The sequence below is a fragment of the Chaetodon auriga genome, chromosome 16, assembly GCF_051107435.1.
Source record: "Chaetodon auriga isolate fChaAug3 chromosome 16, fChaAug3.hap1, whole genome shotgun sequence".
Lineage (NCBI taxonomy): Eukaryota > Metazoa > Chordata > Actinopteri > Chaetodontiformes > Chaetodontidae > Chaetodon > Chaetodon auriga.
This window is the reverse complement of record NC_135089.1, coordinates 17,814,953-17,834,700: the sequence shown is the minus strand read 5'-3', so window position 1 is coordinate 17,834,700 and position 19,748 is coordinate 17,814,953. Positions and strand designations below refer to the sequence as shown.

Here is a 19,748-nt window from a genome sequence, read left to right as displayed (position 1 = left end):
TTCATGAGGAGTAACATCATATATTATAGAGCATTTCATACTCATTTAGGGACGCATGTTCTGCTTTACCTCAAAACATTTACGGAGCAGATACAGTTACTTTACAGATATGGATTTTACATTAATTTAATGACTCCAACATTAAAATGCTGCTTCAAAGCATCACAATGAATAATCTTATATAAACATATTTAGCTAATGTTAGCTGTGTGCATTCACTGAGAGTCAAGAGGATCTATCTAGCCTTAGCTTTGAGGTATGGATCTGTCCCTGCATGTCAAAGTATGACAGTTAGTTTGCTGTTGAAGTACTTACTGAAAAGTTTTGATGCTCAAGGATCGCTCAGTTTATTCTCTGAACTTGTCTTAATACAATGATAGCTGTGTTGTCAATGAGAACTCTGTGAAACACTCTGGTGAAATGAAGCGGCTCTCTCTATATATACACTTGGTTTAGAATGGACATATGTCATCATGTGTTCTGATTCCGATTCCGATTCTGATTCTCTGAGTCCATTCTGAAGCATCACCTGGTAACCAGAGTTCATCTGTAACTATGGTGACCGTTATCCGTGTCCCCATGTCCTTCTCTCCCCAATGGAAAACTCTTGATTTCAGTCAGTTGTCCACTCTGACCAGCAGGGGCACATTTTCACACTAAGTCTTCATTATATTCAACACTTCATATGTGAGCTGCAGCTCAATGTGCTGAACATCAAATTTCATTTCAAAAAAATAAAATGTTTGAAACACTGAAACAGATTAACAAACAATTTCAAACACAATAAAACAGAGCAGAAGATAAAACATTTCAGTGAGATTTAATGAGAAACTAAACACTTCATTTAATTATGAGCATCGAGCACGTTGAGATGTTCATTAACACCATTTTCAACAAGCTGCATTTATTTAATAATGAAACATTTGTTTTTTATAACACGTCTGTGGACACAAGCATGTGTAACACCTGATGAATCCAACATTTTACACATAACAGAGGCATTAAACACAGTTTGAGGAGTAGCAGTGGATAAAGTCACAATCTTTACTGAAACATCCTTGAAACGCCTAAAACATCATTCTGATTAAATAGCTTAAACAAAGATACAATGGAGTACCATTAAATGTATCATATGGACATGAGTTTGTGATCAGAAAGCTTTGGACTTCATGGTTATATTTACTTTGAGAAAAACAAAATACTTTGCATATTAACAGAAACTTATTCCAAACGTTTCTTCTGACATGAAGTTACATCTTTGTCTTCACTGAGTTTTCTGCAACAAATCACATGAAGAAAATATGATTGAAAACTAAATCAAAAAACATGTAAAGTAAGATTTTTAACGTTTTGGGCCTAACACACTTCAAATGAGAGCTTTAGATGTTTTGCACAAATGCAAATGTACTTGAACTTTGCGTAAAGTGGCTGCTCAGCCTGTCAAACGCTTAGAAAGTCTTATGTGTGTCAGGAGGAGCTTTCTGACGTCTGACAAAAAAAAAAAAAAAAACCCTGATCGTATATCTCAGCTTGAGCTTGAAGACTTCAGTGAATAAATGAATGAATAATAATTGTGTCCAGTGGTGGACTGAGGGCTGTCTGAGGGCCAGAGGCAACAACAAACAAATAAACACATCAAAAGGACAACAGCGTGCAGAAAGCTGCGATGCGTTTATGGTGAAACACTGAGATTAAATTAAATTGATTATGTGACTCCGATTTAAACAACGTTTAATATTGAAAATAGAACATAAAAATTATAAAACAGGCTGTTTGTGCTGGAAGATTCATCTTCCGTCCTGTAAAACAGAAAAATAAATGTCAGGAAATTCCGTTCAGTGTCAATGACTTGATCTTCAGACAAGCTGTTTGCCTTCAGGAAATGGTGCAAATAAATACATTTCTAAACATGTTTCTCTGTCCTTGCTCCGTATCTTGAATCACCACATCTCACTGCATCACATTTCACTTTCCTGGCCGCGTCATTGCGCGTTTTTAACATGTAGTGTAACGAATCTGCCGGAAGATGGCGCCGCTTCCTCTCCCTCCGCACAGACACTCAGAAGGCTCCGACTCCTCACCTCTGAATGAGTGGACCCCCTTTTCTCTCTTCTAACAGAGAGGGAATGGGACAGACAGAGATAGAGGTGGGCAGAGGTGTGACTGAGTGGACAGACAGAGGCAGAGGGACACTCAGAGCCAGCTGGGCTTTTGCCAGATCTTATTTTTATTTCGGGATTTCAAAGAGCGGGGAAAGGCTGAAGTGCTGTAGCGGGAGTTTTTCGTGCGTAAACAGGATAGCTTGTTCTCCAATTTCTTAGGAGTTGTGCTACACTTTCAGACCGAGCAGTTTATTTGGAGGTAGTGTCCTGGGTGGAGTTTTCTTTGCCTCGTAAGAATATTTCATACACATTAAGCAGGCCTATGTTACACGCTTCGCTAGTGCGTCCAAGTTTTCCATATATCAATCTGAGCATCATTTATTGGCATTGTTTTGCGCTTGTCTTGATTTTGTCTTTATCACAATTCATTCTTATTCATTCTGATGATTTTGTCTCCATTGCATTTCAGCGCAAGAGTCCCTGCGGTGCACGGATTACAATGCAAAGGGTTTTGGAGGTTTGGGTCACCTTGGTGACAGTTTCTGCGATGACCAAGGGGGTCTTTGGAGGATACGGGCTCAGCATGTTTGCTGCGCAGTCTTCCCCTCCAGACCCGTGCTATGATGAGAACGGGAACCCGCGGAGATGCATCCCCGACTTCGTCAACTCCGCGTTTGGAAAGGACGTGCGCGTATCCAGCACCTGTGGCAACCCCGCCGCCAGGTACTGCGTGGTGACCGAGAAGGGAGAGGAGAGGACCAGGGACTGTCACACGTGCGACGCCGGGGACCCCAAGAAGTCCCATCCACCTGCGTATTTAACAGACCTCAACAACCCTCACAACCTCACCTGCTGGCAGTCTGAAAACTACGTGCAGTATCCGCAGAACGTCACCCTCACCTTGTCGCTTGGCAAAAAGTTTGAGGTCACCTATGTGAGCCTGCAGTTTTGCTCACCGAGACCTGAGTCGATGGCAATCTACAAATCCATGGACTACGGCAAGTCGTGGGTGCCGTTTCAGTATTATTCCACTCAGTGCAAGAAAATGTACAACAGGCAGAATAAAGCGGCAATTACCAAACAGAACGAGCAAGAAGCCATCTGCACGGACTCCCACACGGACATGCACCCTCTGACAGGTGGACTCATCGCCTTCAGCACCCTGGACGGCAGACCGTCGGCGCACGACTTCGACAACTCCCCGGTGCTGCAGGACTGGGTGACGGCCACCGACATCAAGGTGATCTTCAGCCGGCTTCACACTTTCGGAGACGAGAACGAGGACGATTCGGAGCTGGCCCGAGACTCCTACTTTTACGCCGTGTCCGACCTGCAGGTCGGAGGACGGTGCAAGTGCAACGGACACGCTTCAAAATGCGTCAAGGACAGAGAAGGGAATCTGGTCTGTGAGTGCAAGCACAACACGGCGGGACCAGAGTGCGACAGGTGCAAACCTTTCCACTATGACCGACCTTGGCAGCGCGCCACGGCCAGAGAAGCCAACGAGTGTGTCGGTAAGGCAAGCCCCTCTTTTGTCCTTCACTGTGGAATTAATTCACATTCAGTATTTTTCTTGCTTCATTGTATTATTCGATTGGTGTAAAAGGTGCTGTTACAAATAAGTATTTTTTTGGTGATCATTGATTCTTCCCGTTATGTACAAAAATGATGCACCAGCATGATATTTTTCGTTAATGTGAATTTCATATTTACGGTTTTATTGCTGCGAATGAAATACAGACACAGCTCTCCTCTGCAAAGATAATGTTCCTGATTTTGTTCTTAAAATAAATGTTCGTGCTATAGGCACAGATTAACAGGTGGTGATCAGGCTTTAAATGAGGTAATAATTAATTTGACTGTCGCTAAATAAATCCGTAAAGAGGCAAAGAGAAAGGAGAAGGCCTCGAGCTGAAATCCCACCACCTAAACGGTAAAAGAACCATCCTTCTTAAAATCAAGAGACGGATTCATTCAATCAGTTATTTCAACTAAATTCAATTGATTAAATTATTGATTCGAAAATCAAACTGCCTCGTTGCTGGCGTTCATGTTTTTTGTGCCTAAAACGAAGCACAGAAAAGAGTGACATGTATTTACAGAAAATACATTTTCTAAATGGAAACACATTCAGTATAATTCAGGCTTAAATAATAGGAAATTGTTCAAATAAACTGTTAAATTCAGTCATTACATTTTGTAGCAGGAATTGATGTATTTATAAAAATCGGCCTCTTTAAAGAAACTTAAATGCGCGCAATATATCCTACAACTAAACATAGTTAAAAATCGATATAGTGCCATATTCCCTGTATGCCAAGATCAGTGTTTCAGGCGCGACATATTTTGCCCAGTAACAAATATGCACTTTGTTGACCCCTGATTTTTATCGACATTCAGAGGAAAAGAAAGGGCAGGAAGTCATTTCAGCAAAGAAAGCGCGCCTGTCCGAATGCGTAATTGCGTTTTGAGCCGTGTTTCCGACTGTAGCAGCGCTTTAATAGGAAGGAAACATTGCAGCTGCAGAGATAGACTGCAGGGGCGTGTTATGTTTCCATAAGCAGGTGCTATTACAGATTGGATGGGCGATTAAGGCGGTTTTATTGACATTTTTGGCACGTAGAGTATAAACTGCCACCTTAGAGCCAGTAAACTATTCAGAGAGGAGGACAAAGCACGAGGTAATTTGAAGCCAGATCTGACTTTTTATTCTAGCAGCAGCGAGCGCGTGTATTTGCTGTGATGCTTATTTTCAACAGGGCAGGGGGGCTTATATCAACAGCTCAAGCCCCTCTGAGCTACAGCGAAGCAAACCTGGAAAAGCAACAAGTTCCGACAGTGCCATGGTTTGCTCAACCAAACGGAACAAGTGAACAAGTTGTTCCCCTTGGCCTCCGCCTTTTGCCTCCGCAAAGCCAGCATCTCAGTGTATTTTACCAAAACAAAAGGTTGTCACTTGCAGCATCTATCTCGCTGTCAGTGGGAGGCCCCCCTTTCACCATGTCGCTTTTTGTGTGAACGGTGTCATCAGATAAAGCCGCAGAAAAGCCCGACTGAGCATGTCTTCCAAAGAGGAAATAAGGGTGGCCTGACACCTATGCATTAAAGAAGAAGACCCAGGGGAGGGGCTGTTTCATTGGAGCAGTGGGTCCATATGGTCTGGCAGTAGGGATGCAGAGTGGTTGGTGCTAATGATCTGTCTGGATTTCTCCTCCCTGCTGCACCACATTCACATTTTGAGAGAGGAGTGAGAGAGAGAGAGAGAGAGAGAGAGAGAGAGAGGAGTGGTTGAGGGAGAGCAGTTGGTTTTAACTGGCGGTGGGCATCAAGGCAGCAAGACAATTTCCCATGACTTTGCAGGCAAGGTTGCCATCGTTTTGTCAGGAGGCATTTATGTTGGCTTCTGCCGCTTTCAGATTCCTATCAGCTGGAGCTGCACGACTTACAAATTTGTGCATAAAATCCAGGGCTGCGGCCAGAGGGGTGGCACAGGCTTTCCCATGGAATCTGACTGGCCACCCATCAGAGTCAGAGGCTGATAGCTCGTTGGCTTGTTAGTATTGTGGATGGACGTAGGCCCTGGACTAGAACCAGGGCCAGAAATGACTAGAGAGTGATGCAAAATGACCATCAGTGACGCAAGATGAATTTAAAGATACACAAAATGACCACAGATAGACACAAAACCAAAACACGGAGAAGCAAAATGACTACAAGGAGACACAAAATGATCACAAAACTGCCACAGAGAGGCACAAAACGACTACAACGAGATGCCAAAATGACCACAAAAAGACACAAATGACTACAAACACTAAACTACATAGAGACAAAAACAGAGTACAAAGAGATGCAGAATGGTTGGGGGGGGGCTTATACGTGTCTGTGTCCAGGGGCCAGGCTGTAGGCTGTTCTGAGTTGATATTGCTTTGTTGTTTATTTGGCATTCTTTTATTAATATAATGTACTAATTATGTGAAGTCTAATATTGAACCAGGGCTTTCAACGTGAGTCTGTTTTCACTGTTATACAAACGCAGCCCCCCTTCAAATGTTTGTGAGCACGCTGCTGCATAAAACTTACAAAGGAAAAGCACTGCATTTGTTTAATACATTAATGCACGATAATGTTTGACCACGACCCATAATCATTTACGTAAAGCAATGAGTAAGGTTGAGAAACACACGCACACACACACACACACACACACACACGGTGACGCGTCAGGCTCTCCTGTCCCAGGCAGCTGCTTCATATTCTCTCCATGTTCAGCGTAGCACTGACCCCTGACAGTCAGGCCCCCGCTCCTCTCCGGCCTGACTGATGGGCTGTGAAGGGAACTGTGGGAAACTTCTGCTTGCCAAGTGGGTTTTGAGGCAAGTTGAAAATGGTAGCCTTAGTCACTCATATGTGTAATTTTGCACGTTTGTTCAATTTCGGCTTTGTTTTTGCTGTCACCCTGCCATGCGATGTTCTGTTTCATAATGGCTGAGAGTCAGCTGGAGGTTCAGCCTTGTTTCTTTACACTTTTGATATGCTTTTAGACAAAACCTTCACCTTCACGTGTTCTTATGGTTGGCAGGCTTTTATCTGGATTTGACGTGACAGAACATTAAAAAAAGAGCATGCCATGCTGTCTTGTGCGATAGAAATCTGTGAATCTCTGATCACAGTCAGCTACGATCCGTCCTAACAGAGCGTTTCGTTTGGTGCTCTGCTCAAAGTATTTTGGCATTCAATAAACCTCCACGCAAATCTTTGTGAGGAAGAGCCGATGTGTTTGCCACCCACAGGGTAACTGAATTAGGATATGATTGTATCGAGTGCCGACTGGCTCTGCTCCCAGTCTATGGAGCACATACTGGTACTCTCTCCAGCAGCTCTAAAAATAGAGCACAGAACCTAAACACACGCTCACAAATTTTTAAAGCACCAGCAGATTTGATGATAAATATGGTGCAAGACATTTGAGAGCACAAATCAATACCACCTTAAGTCGTGTAAGGAGTCTAGACCAATCCTATTCATTAGTCTGCTACCCCCACGGTTATTTATCCATTACTTTAGATAACTATTTCCAGCATTTATCCATGGATAAAACTCCCTCAGTCACAACATGTTGTGTTCAGGTGTTGCAGCTCACTAGAACGTGGTTATATAGTTGTAAATCAAATCAGAATTTCTGCTTGTTTCAATTCGGCTGAGCTGCTCAGCAGCCTCAGCCCTGGTTGTCAATCACTGGTCCAGACACATCAAATCAGTCAAGACGAGAGTGCTTGGAGAAGACAGCGTAATTGCTTTCTTTGAACTGCAACCCACTTGCGTGACAGCAGCTCAGAGAGAGAGAGAGGAAACACTGGTACAGGCAGAGGGAAACCAGAGCCTTACAGTAGACCTACAAGGACACCACATTTCCAGCGGCCTGTTTTATAGAACCGCTCCACATCTAAGATCAGCTTTCCAGTTTAGTTCACAACTGAAGATTCGCATCACAAGTCGCCTCCGGGGACACAGGCTGACAGCGTCTCCGTGCGGGACCAGGCGCTGTCCGTGCGCCTGCCCGGGGACCACTGGCTGTTTCTGCTGACGGTGAATGTGCCGCCCGCCTCCCCTGAGTTGCCAGGTTGGGCCAGGCTCTCTCACCATCTGGGTCTCATTTCAGCTCCACGGCAGCAGCCCATGTGTCGGTGCAGAAGAATTTCTGTAAAGCATGATGTCATAGATATTCTTGTAATAGAAGTTGCACTGTCTCGCTCGTTCGCTGGTATTTTGCTTCTTTCATTCTCCCCCCTCTTTCCTCCTCCTGTTGCTCCTTCTCTCTCCCTCTCTGTCATTCTCTGGCCCATTGTTGTGAGCAGGCTCCAGGGGACAGTCAGCCATTTCCATTTCATTTGTAAGCTGAGACATATTTGAGGGTTTTGATTTTTCACATGAATCTAGTCAACAATATCCAGAGGACAGGGCTATTTCTTTCTCTTTTTGGGGGGTTTTATTGACTTCTGTTTTGATGGGTCTCATGTTTAAATACATTTCCTTAACGTCTTGTATAATGCAGTAATGGAAACAGGCTGCGAGGATGTGTCATAACCAATAGTTACAACGAGCAGTAGTTTTTAATGTGGATGTGAATGAAGATGGTTTGGTGAGCGAGGCACTGAGTCCTCATCAGCCGCTCGGGCTCTGACCTTTGACCTCGCTCTGGGAGACAAAGAGTCATTTCTCCTGTGGGGATGGATTTGAGCATGACAAACACAAGTTCACCGATATCCAGTAGTATTCAGTAGACTTTTGTCATGTCAGGAAAAAAAAAAAGGGCACATTTTACTGAATGAGAGAAAGCATGAAAATGAAAACAAATACATGTGATTGTAAGCATCTTGCTCTTGTTGTGGAATATTTGTTTGGGTCCTCATTAGTGACTACAGTCATATTCCCTGAGGTCCACTACAACCCTTAACAACATTACAACCTTCAGATGTGCTGTGCAAATAGTCTAAATAAGGCCAAGGCCTGAACACGACACGGCAAATTGCATTTCATCGAGATTACATGGAAATAGTAACTGAAGTAATAAGAAGAGAATAAGAGTGAACACAAGTATGCGGTAAAAAATAGATATGAGGTGAAAACAAACACAGTGTGGAGTGAGTAACTGGAAACAGGTGTGTTGCAGGTTAGGACAATTAGGAATTTTTTTTTGATTTACAACAGCATGAAATGTCTCCCGTCAGGAGCAGAGTCCCGCTTAGATGGACTGACGAGTCTCAGTCATCCAGATCGTGTCGGTGCTTGAGTGCAGCTGGGGGGCGCTGGGGAGGAAAATTCAGATGGTTTGACCAGTGGGAGTTCAGAGGAAGCGATGGCAGGTTGTAGAAACCCTGAAGAAATGAATATATCGGACCAATCACTTTAAATCATTTCAATCAGTGAAAATCAAATCTAATGAGACTCTGGTGTTTTTCTTATGAGTATCTTCCTATGCGTATCTAACAAAATCAGTGCAGCTGGCTCAGTAAGAAACAGTTCGTACTGGTGTGACGGCTTCCTCTGGTGACAGACCTAAAGCAGGAACAGAAAACTGGAGATGGACTTTATGGAAAATGTGACAGGAACCATTCCCACAGGGACTGAGGCAAATTTTGTTGTTACTAACTATTCTGCAAATCAGTCACAGTGAAACTGCTCAGGACTTGCCTGTGTGTGACAGCTTGGCCTTGGGCTCAGTTCTCTGCGGCAGTTCAGTTTTGTGCACTTTAAAAGACCCTGCTGGTAGTCTTTCATGTTTTAAGCCAGTCAACTACACATCAGCTTTATTTTGCATTATAATGGACTGACTTCCAAAACATACGAAGCTACAATTTCAAGATTGAATTTAAAATTCATGAATTAATTCAATCTATTGGCATTTTTGTGTCTAAGTTTTGTATCTTTGTGTGCAGCTGCAGTTCCATGAACAGAGTTTTGTCTCTGTCAAGATGTGAAAACGTGTTTGTAGAGATAATGCAAATGATCCATTGCACACACTCAAGCCATCTTTTCTGATTAGTTTATTTTCGTTAGAATAAAAAGCTGTAGTTGTCTGTAGACACTGCTCTCCTCATCACTTTCATACGGTCCCTTAGGAAGCAGTGTTTCATCATGACTCTGCTCAAACTGCTTCATGCTGTGTGTTCGCTGCACTCCCTCTTTGCTTTCATGGGCTTTTGCTTTTTACTTATCAGTTACCATAAACTTAACAGTGTTGGGTGCCTGAATAATGGGACAATCTAGAACAATTTCCAGTGAATGGTGTGAAATGTGCATAAAGCATCCTGTATACAGTGAAGACAGGGTGCAAGACATGACAAGGATTCAGGATCTTGCTCAACACTTCAACAAATGATGTCACAGGCATTCCTGTGTACAGATCGTCCAGTTGAGAATCGATATCCCGACACTACCCTTCATCCAAAAAGCTCTGTATGACTCGCGCCTATATTTCAGTGATTGCAGCAGCCATCATTGTGGGCCATATCCTAAAACACCCTTTAATTCTGTCATGACAAACAGAGAACAATACTTCTGGAATTGGCCTTCACTCTGTCGCCTCCAGTCTGTCTTGCAACATAAGCCTATGTGACTTTGGTAAGAGGTTTCTGTGTATACAACCAGACCATAAAACACAGAGATGTATTTGGGGGATCTCAAAAAAAAAAAAAAACCTCTGCCACAATCCAGTGTCCTCTGGGTAAAGGCTGCATGTTTTGAGGATTTTGTTTTGTTGAGCTCATAATTCAGTACAGACATGATGGTTTGAGCCAGAAAGGTTTCACTCAGACTTTTAAGTGCGTACTGAAAAATCTTGTTCTGCTGTGTCGAGGATGTCGGTTTGGAGAGGTGACTCAATGTTTTTAGAGGAATATGTGAGCTTTGATTTAATGTTCGGATCCTTCACACATGAGCTGTTGGATATCATGGCATGAATGTTGACCAGTATGGAACATGTACAGAATACAGTGAGTTTATTCAACACGCAGGGATTATTGTGTTTAACATTTGACTGAAAGGTCATAATTCTATCAGCTTATCCAACCAACACGTTAGGACATGCTGTGTGTGCTGATGCCCTCATTGTGTTTTCATACATTGATGCATGTGTGTGGATGTGAACAGTGAATTGCTTTAACATTTTTACCATTATATTCGACTAGTTTCCTTAATTTTATACAGAATTGCCAGATTTAAATTTCAAAAAAAATCATGCTGACCTTTTTTATGTTATTTTATTTTTTCTGGTGAGAGAAAAATATGCAGTGTGTTTTATGCAATAATCATTCAGCTACCGAAGCGCCTATGCAGCTTTTATTTAGAGTAACTTTAATATTTTTGGGGCAGATAGGGTTCAAATACAACAAAACATCTTGGTTATTTTATATTTTTGTGAGCAGAAAATGCACAGCAGCAATCCAGATTGCTTGATTGGATTTCTACCTCCAGAATAAATCTGAAAAAGATACAATTACACATGCTTTTGTGGCATTAACAGATGCTATACTGATGCATTTATTCAGTGCTATTATTTGGGCCTCAACTCTGTTTGTCTGTGCACACTGAAACACGACAGAGAAGATTGTACGATGCAGTAAGTGGATCCTGAAGGGCTGGGACGATTCAAATTGTTTGTATTCTTGCCTGTTTATTTTAGTTTGATCATGGGGTGCCTTATTGTTCACTGAGCCAAGATGAAATAGATGCACATGTTTGTGCGTATGTGTGGATGCTCAAGCCTTTGTGTCCACCGTCTGTCTACATGGAGCTGACTGCTGGGGCTTCCAGGGTGGCATCAAGACCACCTAGTGTGTGCGCATCGAGCCCCTTTGAGGCGCTGAAGCAGGGCAGGCTGGGAATGATTAATGGGCCAGCAGAGTGACACGCTCCGCAGCTCAGCTTCAGACCCCCAGCCAGCTCCCCTGCTGCGCTGCCACCCGACACAGCCAGCTCAGTGACAGCGCTGTTTGTACGCCTACACACAACACACTTCCCCAGTGTCACTTACTCGACTTACCCCCTGTGCCACTTCCCCCTCTCCCCCCCAAAAAAAAGCATTAAGGAACTCTGCAGTGGAGGCATAAGCTCCTTTGGCTGGTACCATCCTCCCTGCTGCGCTGTCGACACAGGGGTCTTTTTACTGGAAGACAAAGGCAACAACTGACAACTGGATCAATTATAGTTGAATAAAGTCTTGATCCTTATTAGAATGATGCCTACAGTAAGCCTGCAGGGGCTTTTCCCTACAGTTTTAAGGACATCTGTAATAGTTTGAGGCCTTCAGCATTAGCATGTTAATTAAATGAGACGGCTGCTTAATAGTCCACCAAGCGTCAGGAATGTCAACTGTTAACTACCCCACTCCCCTTTTCATTAGCCACCACGTATCTCCAGAACGCTTTAAAACAATGTGTAGACATAATAAGACCGCCTTGAAAGGGAAAGGGAGATGCTGGTTCCTGTTTCATATTTATTTTTCCATATAACTTCTGCGTGAGCTTGTCCCAGGGCCTCTGTTGCTCCATAATGGATTTCTACATCCTCCTGAGCTCTGCCTCCACCTCTCACATACCCCAGTGGCCAATTCTTCTGCGCTGTGAGAGAGAATGAGGAACCACTTACTGGATTTGAGGGGATATCCAGCAGGATAGATAGAGGAGAGGAGAGGAGAACACATTGGCAACCAGACACTGGTCCCTACACGACTATAAATATCCAAGCGCTCCACATCTGCTCCAAGGAGGGGAAACCTGGGGATTCATCAATTGCAATCCTCCCTCTGCACACTGTGTATTTGTGTTTATGTGATTGAGGCAGATCTCTTAGTCAGACAGGGAGCAAAGGCAGAGGATTAAGCCGCCCTCCATTCGTCCATAACTCTTCAAGTCTGAGCGGGCACATAGACAGAGAAGACCGCCTGTTCCCATCCTCTTGTCATCTCTTATCCAGGTCACCTAAGCTACTGTGGAGCAGATGGCTTACAACTCCTTCACACGCTCACAACCAAACAACAGAAAGTCACTTCCTTCCTCCCCTGATTGGCCGAGCTCTGAGACATACATCAGACGGTTTCCTCCCGTCTCTGCCTGCAGGAGAACCTGAGAGTGTGATGTAAACTCAGGCAACTTGGAACAGCTCATGGCATACATTCATGTGTACGTGTGTGAGTATGTGCCATGTGGTTTACTTACAGAGATAGTGGGGCTCAATTTCTCATGACAGTGAGTCAGAGATAACATGCGGTATCTGGTTCTCACTTAGGCAGGGAGCTGGGGAAGAGAATGACCTCAGAGCAGTGAGCTCGAACACCACGTTAGATTACACTGTGATGTAAAACAACCTTGGAGTGCCTGGACTCTGTTACAGCAGGTTTTTATGTTTGGGGGTGACAAGAAGAGATCTGAAAATAGCTTAACAATGAACCTGTCACACTGAGCAGAGGACAGTAAAAGATACAGAGGTGGCTGGAAGGCATCCTAGTTGATTTAGCGACATTGGTGGTTAACGGTGGTGACAGCAAGTGCGGTTTACTTCTACGGTCAACACTCCTTGAGCAGCTACTTTGTCAGAAATGCAACAGAAGAGCTGTTTACAGTGCAGCCAAACAAACAATTGGCGTAAGTGCTTTTCCACACAACAGAGTGTAGCAGTAGCAGGACTTGATTTCATTGCCTGTCGACTGCAACTCTTCATCTAACAGCTCACTGTAATTGCTCTTTCTTGTTCCATCTCTCCCTGCAACATTTAAATGGGATCCACTGACTAAACATGCGTGAAATCAACATTTTCTCGTTTTGTAGACGCAATTTTGACACAGCTATTGGTGTGAGCACAAACCTCATGACAAATACATTGCATTTTCCGTGAGCGCTCTGTGCGGCGGTTGAATGTCTTTTTATGTAAAGCAGCAGAATGAGGAAATGTTTGCATTAACTGTAACTTAATCCGGCTCTGATACAGTGTTTGTACGGTACACTACATTAAACAGAGAGTCTGTTATCAATGAAATAAAATTCCAAACTGTAACACTGGATTATTACACGCTGCATTGTTTCCTGTTAATCTGTCCTGCATATGAAGACAATTTGAATCCAGCGCAGGAATGACGGACTCCGACGCTAACCTAAAACTACTGCATAGAGAGGTTGACAGAATGTAAATACACTGAATGGCTGTCGCTGAAAAAGCTCCCCATAAATAGTAAATTCATGAAAACTTTAAAGATTATAGCTTTAAATGAGTTCTGCAGCTGTTCAATATTGCGCTTCCATTACAGGATGTGTGAGCAACAGATTAAAAGAAGAAAACAAAACTATTCCTGTAACCTTCATGACTTCATCGAGGTATTGGAATTATCAGGGTTGTGGATACTTTGGAGAGCTCCCTTCAGAGCCACAGAAGAGACACACAGTCTGTTGTCACAGGCAAATAAATTAATCTTGATGTGTAAAATTATTGTAGTGCCCCTTTAAACAGTACCTAGCACTTTTTCTATCATGAATGAAACTGAAATGAGTTTGATGCCACGTCCCAAACAGCTGAGACACTTTGATTGACAGCAGAGGCCCCTCGTACTGGATGTCCACATTAATCTGAGGCTCATGGCATAGCATTTGTTTTACTCATTACTACTGTAGTTTAAGGTTCACTGGGTTCCTGCTAAGATGGCCAGAGGCTGGTGTGCTTCAGGAAAAACCAAGCCTTTTCCTCCTCAGCTCAGTGCGATGTCCTGGAAGCCACCTAGCAACCGGCACAAACTTTGGGATAAAAACGAACACAGTAGTAAGAAAACCATTACAATGGCCTCTCAGTGTTTCCATAAAACAATCATTAACCATTAATTGCCTAACTTTTCCCAATACACAGACGCTGTGACCACAGTGCCCAGTCTGTGCCCTTTTTTTTCCTGAGGGGAGCTGTGTCACATTATGACTTGTATAGCGAGCGCACACCGAATTACTAAAACGACTCAGTCAACGTCTCCATGAACTCAATAAAAATGGGAGAATAACTTAAAATGAATCTTTGATCAGTGAGATATAGGGTTAAATGTCGGGACGCAATCAAAAAAACACACGGGAACGATATTTTTGACATCAGGATCTGGCTTGTTATAAATAGGCCCTATGAGAAAAGTGGAGAAAAGCACAATAAACATGCCGCAAGAACGATGGATTGTCACCTCAGCTTTATGATTTACAGCCTAGTGGCTTCCTGCCTCCATCTCCCTTATTCCCTCTGCACAGGGGAACACAGTGCAGAAAGCACGTGCCAGAGTGTTAAAATAACCTCCCTGCTCTGTGGGGAAGATCTGGACCTCAACCTAACACTAGCCAGCAAAATCCCACAGCAACCTGGCCCTGTTTAGATGTTTCGTACAGGTTTAGTCTGGAGACCGTCCCCTCTGACCGCAAGCACAATTACGCTGCGTTCAGATTTACTGTAAATACAAGCTCCCAACTGGAGAAAACTATTCAGGTCAGCCTCAAGTTGGTCATTATGGTTAAGATAAGTAGGTGATTTTCAGATGTCTCCCAATTGTATCAACACTCAAACCAAAATCCCTATTATCCAAATTACTCATAAGACACGAGGAGAAAGGATTTTACAGTAATTTAGACAATTTGGTTCAAAAGGTAGAATAGGTACAGAAACAATATGGTGCCACCAAAGACCACACTACTCACAGATTTTATGCTATATCTGTCATCTGTCATGCCACATTTTCCACCAACTCAACTTGTGAGTAAACTTGTAGAAGTGATAGAAAAGGATCTCAGCAGCCTGCAGAGCGAGCAGGATTTGAATGTAATGTGTGTACTCTTTATTCATCAGCTGGAGCAAACAAAAATGCAAGATAATGAATAACTAAGAAGATAAAACTTGTGCGTTAATAAGATACTTTAAAACAGCGATTTAAACCAGCTGCTCTCGTACCCAAAGGGCTTAAACAGTGTGCTGTTTATCTACATATTGAGTCGACTCCAACACCTGAACACCATGCATCTGCAATTAAAACCGTGTGAAAAATGGATAAGTGGTTGAAATAGTGAGGCTAAAAAAAGGGCTGTGGGTACGTCTGAAAAAGGAAGACTGAACCACTGCTTTAAAGCCTGTTTGTCTCCGTCCAGTGCGCCTGTCCACATAGCCCACAGTTTCCTTTCGAAACAGAACGCAGGGAACAGAATTTGCTTATTGGGCTTAATGACCGTGGACCTTTTCATCACCTCTCCCATAAACCTGAGGAAATAAACTTGAGGAAGGAAAGGAGCAGCTCTCCAGTCAGCCTGTTTCCACACCTACACTGTGGCAGCTCTCCAGTTCATCAATGAAAATATACAAGGCATCAAACACAAACACACAGACAAATCAGAAATTAATAAGCCTTTATGAGATTATTCCTCAGGAGAATATTTTAACAGCAGTCACAGCAGGCATGTGTAATTGCTGACGCAGTTGCATGTGTGTTTATGCACACACACACACACACACACACACACACACACACACACACACAGTAAAGAGGAAGTATTCCCCAGTCAACGCTGCATGCTCCTGCCAACCAGTGACAGCAGGATGTTCCTCCACCAATCCATCAGCTCTGTGCTTTAATTGGTCATTTTTAGTCCAGTCTTGTTTCCTCCGGCGGCCCCTCAGGAAACAAACCTCCCATTTGATAAAGTGACTCAATTCAAGATTTGTTTAAACAAATGACCTCGGATGTGGTGTAGGAGGATCAGGTGTAAGAGAGGCCCTGAGAATAAAACAGCTAATAGCTGACACTAATAAACACGCGCTTCTTTCCCCCTCTTCTTTGTGTCTCCCTTTGTCCCATTCGCTGCTACTTCTTCCCATTTTTTCATAGCACTGCTTGCTTTAGTTCAGAGTATAGAAAGAAAGCACAAATGGGTGACAGAAAACGGGTGACATGCAACAAAGATCCCAGGCGAGACTGTTGCAGTTACACAGCATACGTTCCAGCAAACTGAACCAGCAGTACGCCCACTCCCGCCTCCCCTGGACCGCTCCCAACCCTGCAACAACAGGATAAATGGGCTGAGATATGCTGGCCATTATGCATTATTATTCATAAGTGAGGGTGTGTTATCGTTGGCACCGCCGAGCAGCGGCTGTTTAGAACTTGGAGTGAATAACTTTGGTCATTATTGATTGCACAATTACAAAATGTTGCTGCTACAAAATGTCAGCTCTTTTTTCTTGTGTGTAAAAGGGGTCATGGTTCAGATCAGTCAGGACAGAACTTCTTAAAACACTGTCCATTGTAAATTTATACTGTGTATATATAATACAGTATTATTGTCAGAGCAGATACATATTATATTATGAGGTATTTACCCTGTACAGTTAGTAAAGTCTATGCAGATCAGCCTGGTGTCATTAAAGCCTATTAGAGAAAACTACTGTTCTCGTTAGAGTCACAGCTAACAGGCCATTACTATGACCCACACACATTATTACAGGCTAATCTTAAATTACATTGGCTGATGGTGCATTGCGTGAGCTGATGTCACATTGCATTACCTAATGACATACAGTATAGTGTAGAAGGAGCCCGGAGTGCTACTTTGGCCAGGCTGACTTGGGTGGCTGTTTATGTTGAGGCAGTGCATTCCCAGTTCGCCAGGCAACCGAACGGTTTACGAGCAGTTACTCACACAAAAGCACGGGGCGGGCTGATTGCTCAGCTAATTGATCTCCACCAGAGATCACAGAGCCGCGCTCGTAAAGAAACGGAACGCCTCCCATGACATCATCGCAGGCTGCACGGTGAGACAAGGCGTGCAAGGCAGGGGGAGAGACTTATTCCCACACTGAGGGAGGCAGTCTGCAGAGAGAGGAGAGACAAAGTGTCACGTGGAAAGCACACATTCACACATAGACACACACAAATACACGACTAATAATCAACAGTTTAATCAATCAGTATATTCTGCTCCTAGTGTAGAGAGGCTGGTGGCATAAAGGCAACTTTATTACTATATAGTATTAGTATTATTACCCCAGCAGAATAAAAATAGAATTAAAGCACATGAGGCTTGGAAACATTTACAATGCCATAATATTTACACACTGTAGTGTTGGCATTAGATCTTAAAGGACCTTTCCAACCAAAATGTCGACTATTCCTAATGTGTTCAGGGAAGTTCTTAGGAGGTCAGAGGTCAAACTTATCTACAGAAGCTTCCATGGAGCTGATGGGTCCTTGAGAAAGACAATAAATACCTAACAGGAGGGCCTGAACTCTGATTGACCAGTTAAAGAGGTCTCGCTAAACGCTGTGGCACCCTGACGCCACATGAATGAAGTGAGTGAATGACGCGCTACGTGTATCTGCCTGGGTTCACGTCCACACGCCGACCTGTGGTAAGATACTTTGGTCAAGGTAATTAACCAAGTGCTACCAGTGCCTGAACATAAATATAAAAAAGTTGAAATACTGTACTTACTACCAGCGGACATTTCAATGTAAGGTTGGAAGTACTGACCAGACTCGCCAGATTCGTTAATTAACAACATTTCCTCATTATGCTGACAGAAAATGTAACCCAGTCTGTATTATATTTCCTTCAAAATGTATTCACAGTTCCAAATTAGTTGTATATAAACATCAATTTTAGCAGACAGGGTTGTATATTTAATTTGTACTGGAGCTGCCATGCAGTTGTTGTGGTTACATACATACATACATACATAAGAACATACAAAGGTCTCTGTTAAAATGTTTGATGATCTGCACACAAATGAATATTTTTTTTCTTTGTTTAATAACCAAACCCTCATGTAACTGTATTAATAATACTGGTGGAAGTTGCAATAGTCGCAAAAAGCTTCGTAAACAAGACCTTTCATGTCATAAAATCCTCGCTGAATACTACGTTAAGATTTTTTCTCACCTCTTTTATGTTTCTTCTTGGATCTGATATGTGTCTCAAACATAGTGAACAGCGAATTTTTACACACTCATAAGAACATGCTCAGACCTGGGCGGAGAAGAAGAGTGAGATGGCTTTAGATAGCCTTTCATCTCAGGGATAACTCAATTCATTAGCTCAGCTTATACCCTCTCATTTCTTATCTCGTCTCGGGGCACAAAGTGGTTTGGCAGCTCCTCAGAGGTGAAAGGTGAGCTGAGTGATGGGTCATTATGTTTTCCTGTGTGCTGTTATGGTAGCGGATCAGACACAGCTCCCCACAGGGAACAGAGGTGTTGCTGCCAAATTGGCCATGATGGCATCATTAGATTGATAGCATCTGTTCTAATACGACCAGACAGATGCAGCTAAACGGCTGTTAGCCTCTGCCCCTGATATCAGCTCTGACGTGGACAGCGGTAATGGTTGTTGTCATAAAAAATCAGTCATTTGAGGATTTCTGAGAGGATGTTTTGAAGTCGTAAAGTTTGTGGGTACTGCTTGCTGCATCTGGCCAGTTGTTTCTAGCCAAGAAACGCACACAGGTTGACAAACTGCATCACCATCATGCTTGCTGAACTGCTGGACTCAAGTCAGACTTGTAATGAGCAATGTGCCAGAACAACATGTCCGCTGCTGGCCTTAAACTAACCAGAGTGCTGCTAACAGGAGCATATTCTCCCAATCTGGCAACCATATTTGGTTGTTGCACCATTTTGGTCCTTCAGTGCCAGAACACAGCTGAGAGGGCTGATAGTCAGCTGCAATCAACCTGAGTGGGCTGGCCACCTGGCTGTGTTGGAGCCTGGAGACCAATGAATGTTTGGATCACTGGCTAGCGTACGGAGCACTGAGGTTACAGGAGCACCTGTTGCTGTGATCGAAAGCAAGCTAGACCTTCCTTTCTACAATGTGGGACAAACACAACACTGGATGACAGCTGCTGGAATAACACAAATGAAAAGGGACATTTAGTGGGAATCAGTGGTAACAATCGCAAGCCAAGCTGATTATAGCTTCAACTTTCTGATTTCTGACTGTAGCTAGCTAAGCTAACTTGCTGGCTTCCACTTTCTGTATGAAATATAAACTAAATACTATTATGGGTCCTCCTAAATGTCAGATATTGTATGAGACAAGATGTGTTTTTTTCCAGTTTGTGTGAGATCATGTTCCATCCCACTCA

The 19,748-nt window shown here is 43.2% G+C and overlaps 1 protein-coding gene across 3 annotated transcripts in view; it reads left to right on the top strand.

The window, feature by feature from the left end:
• Nucleotides 1-2,106: 2,106 nt before the first annotated feature.
• The window catches only part of ntn1b (netrin 1b), a 40,739-nt gene continuing 23,097 nt past the window's right edge, over nucleotides 2,107-19,748 (top strand). The window contains exons 1-2 of one of the 3 annotated variants that reach the window (XM_076753557.1): nucleotides 2,107-2,392; nucleotides 2,572-3,616. In XM_076753557.1, the coding sequence (XP_076609672.1) occupies nucleotides 2,602-3,616 (1,015 nt within the window). In that variant the 5' untranslated portion in view covers nucleotides 2,107-2,392; nucleotides 2,572-2,601. Of the gene's footprint in view, nucleotides 2,443-2,571; nucleotides 3,617-19,748 lie in introns of all 3 variants that reach the window. The other 2 variants (XM_076753556.1, XM_076753558.1) reach the window with 2 other exon arrangements.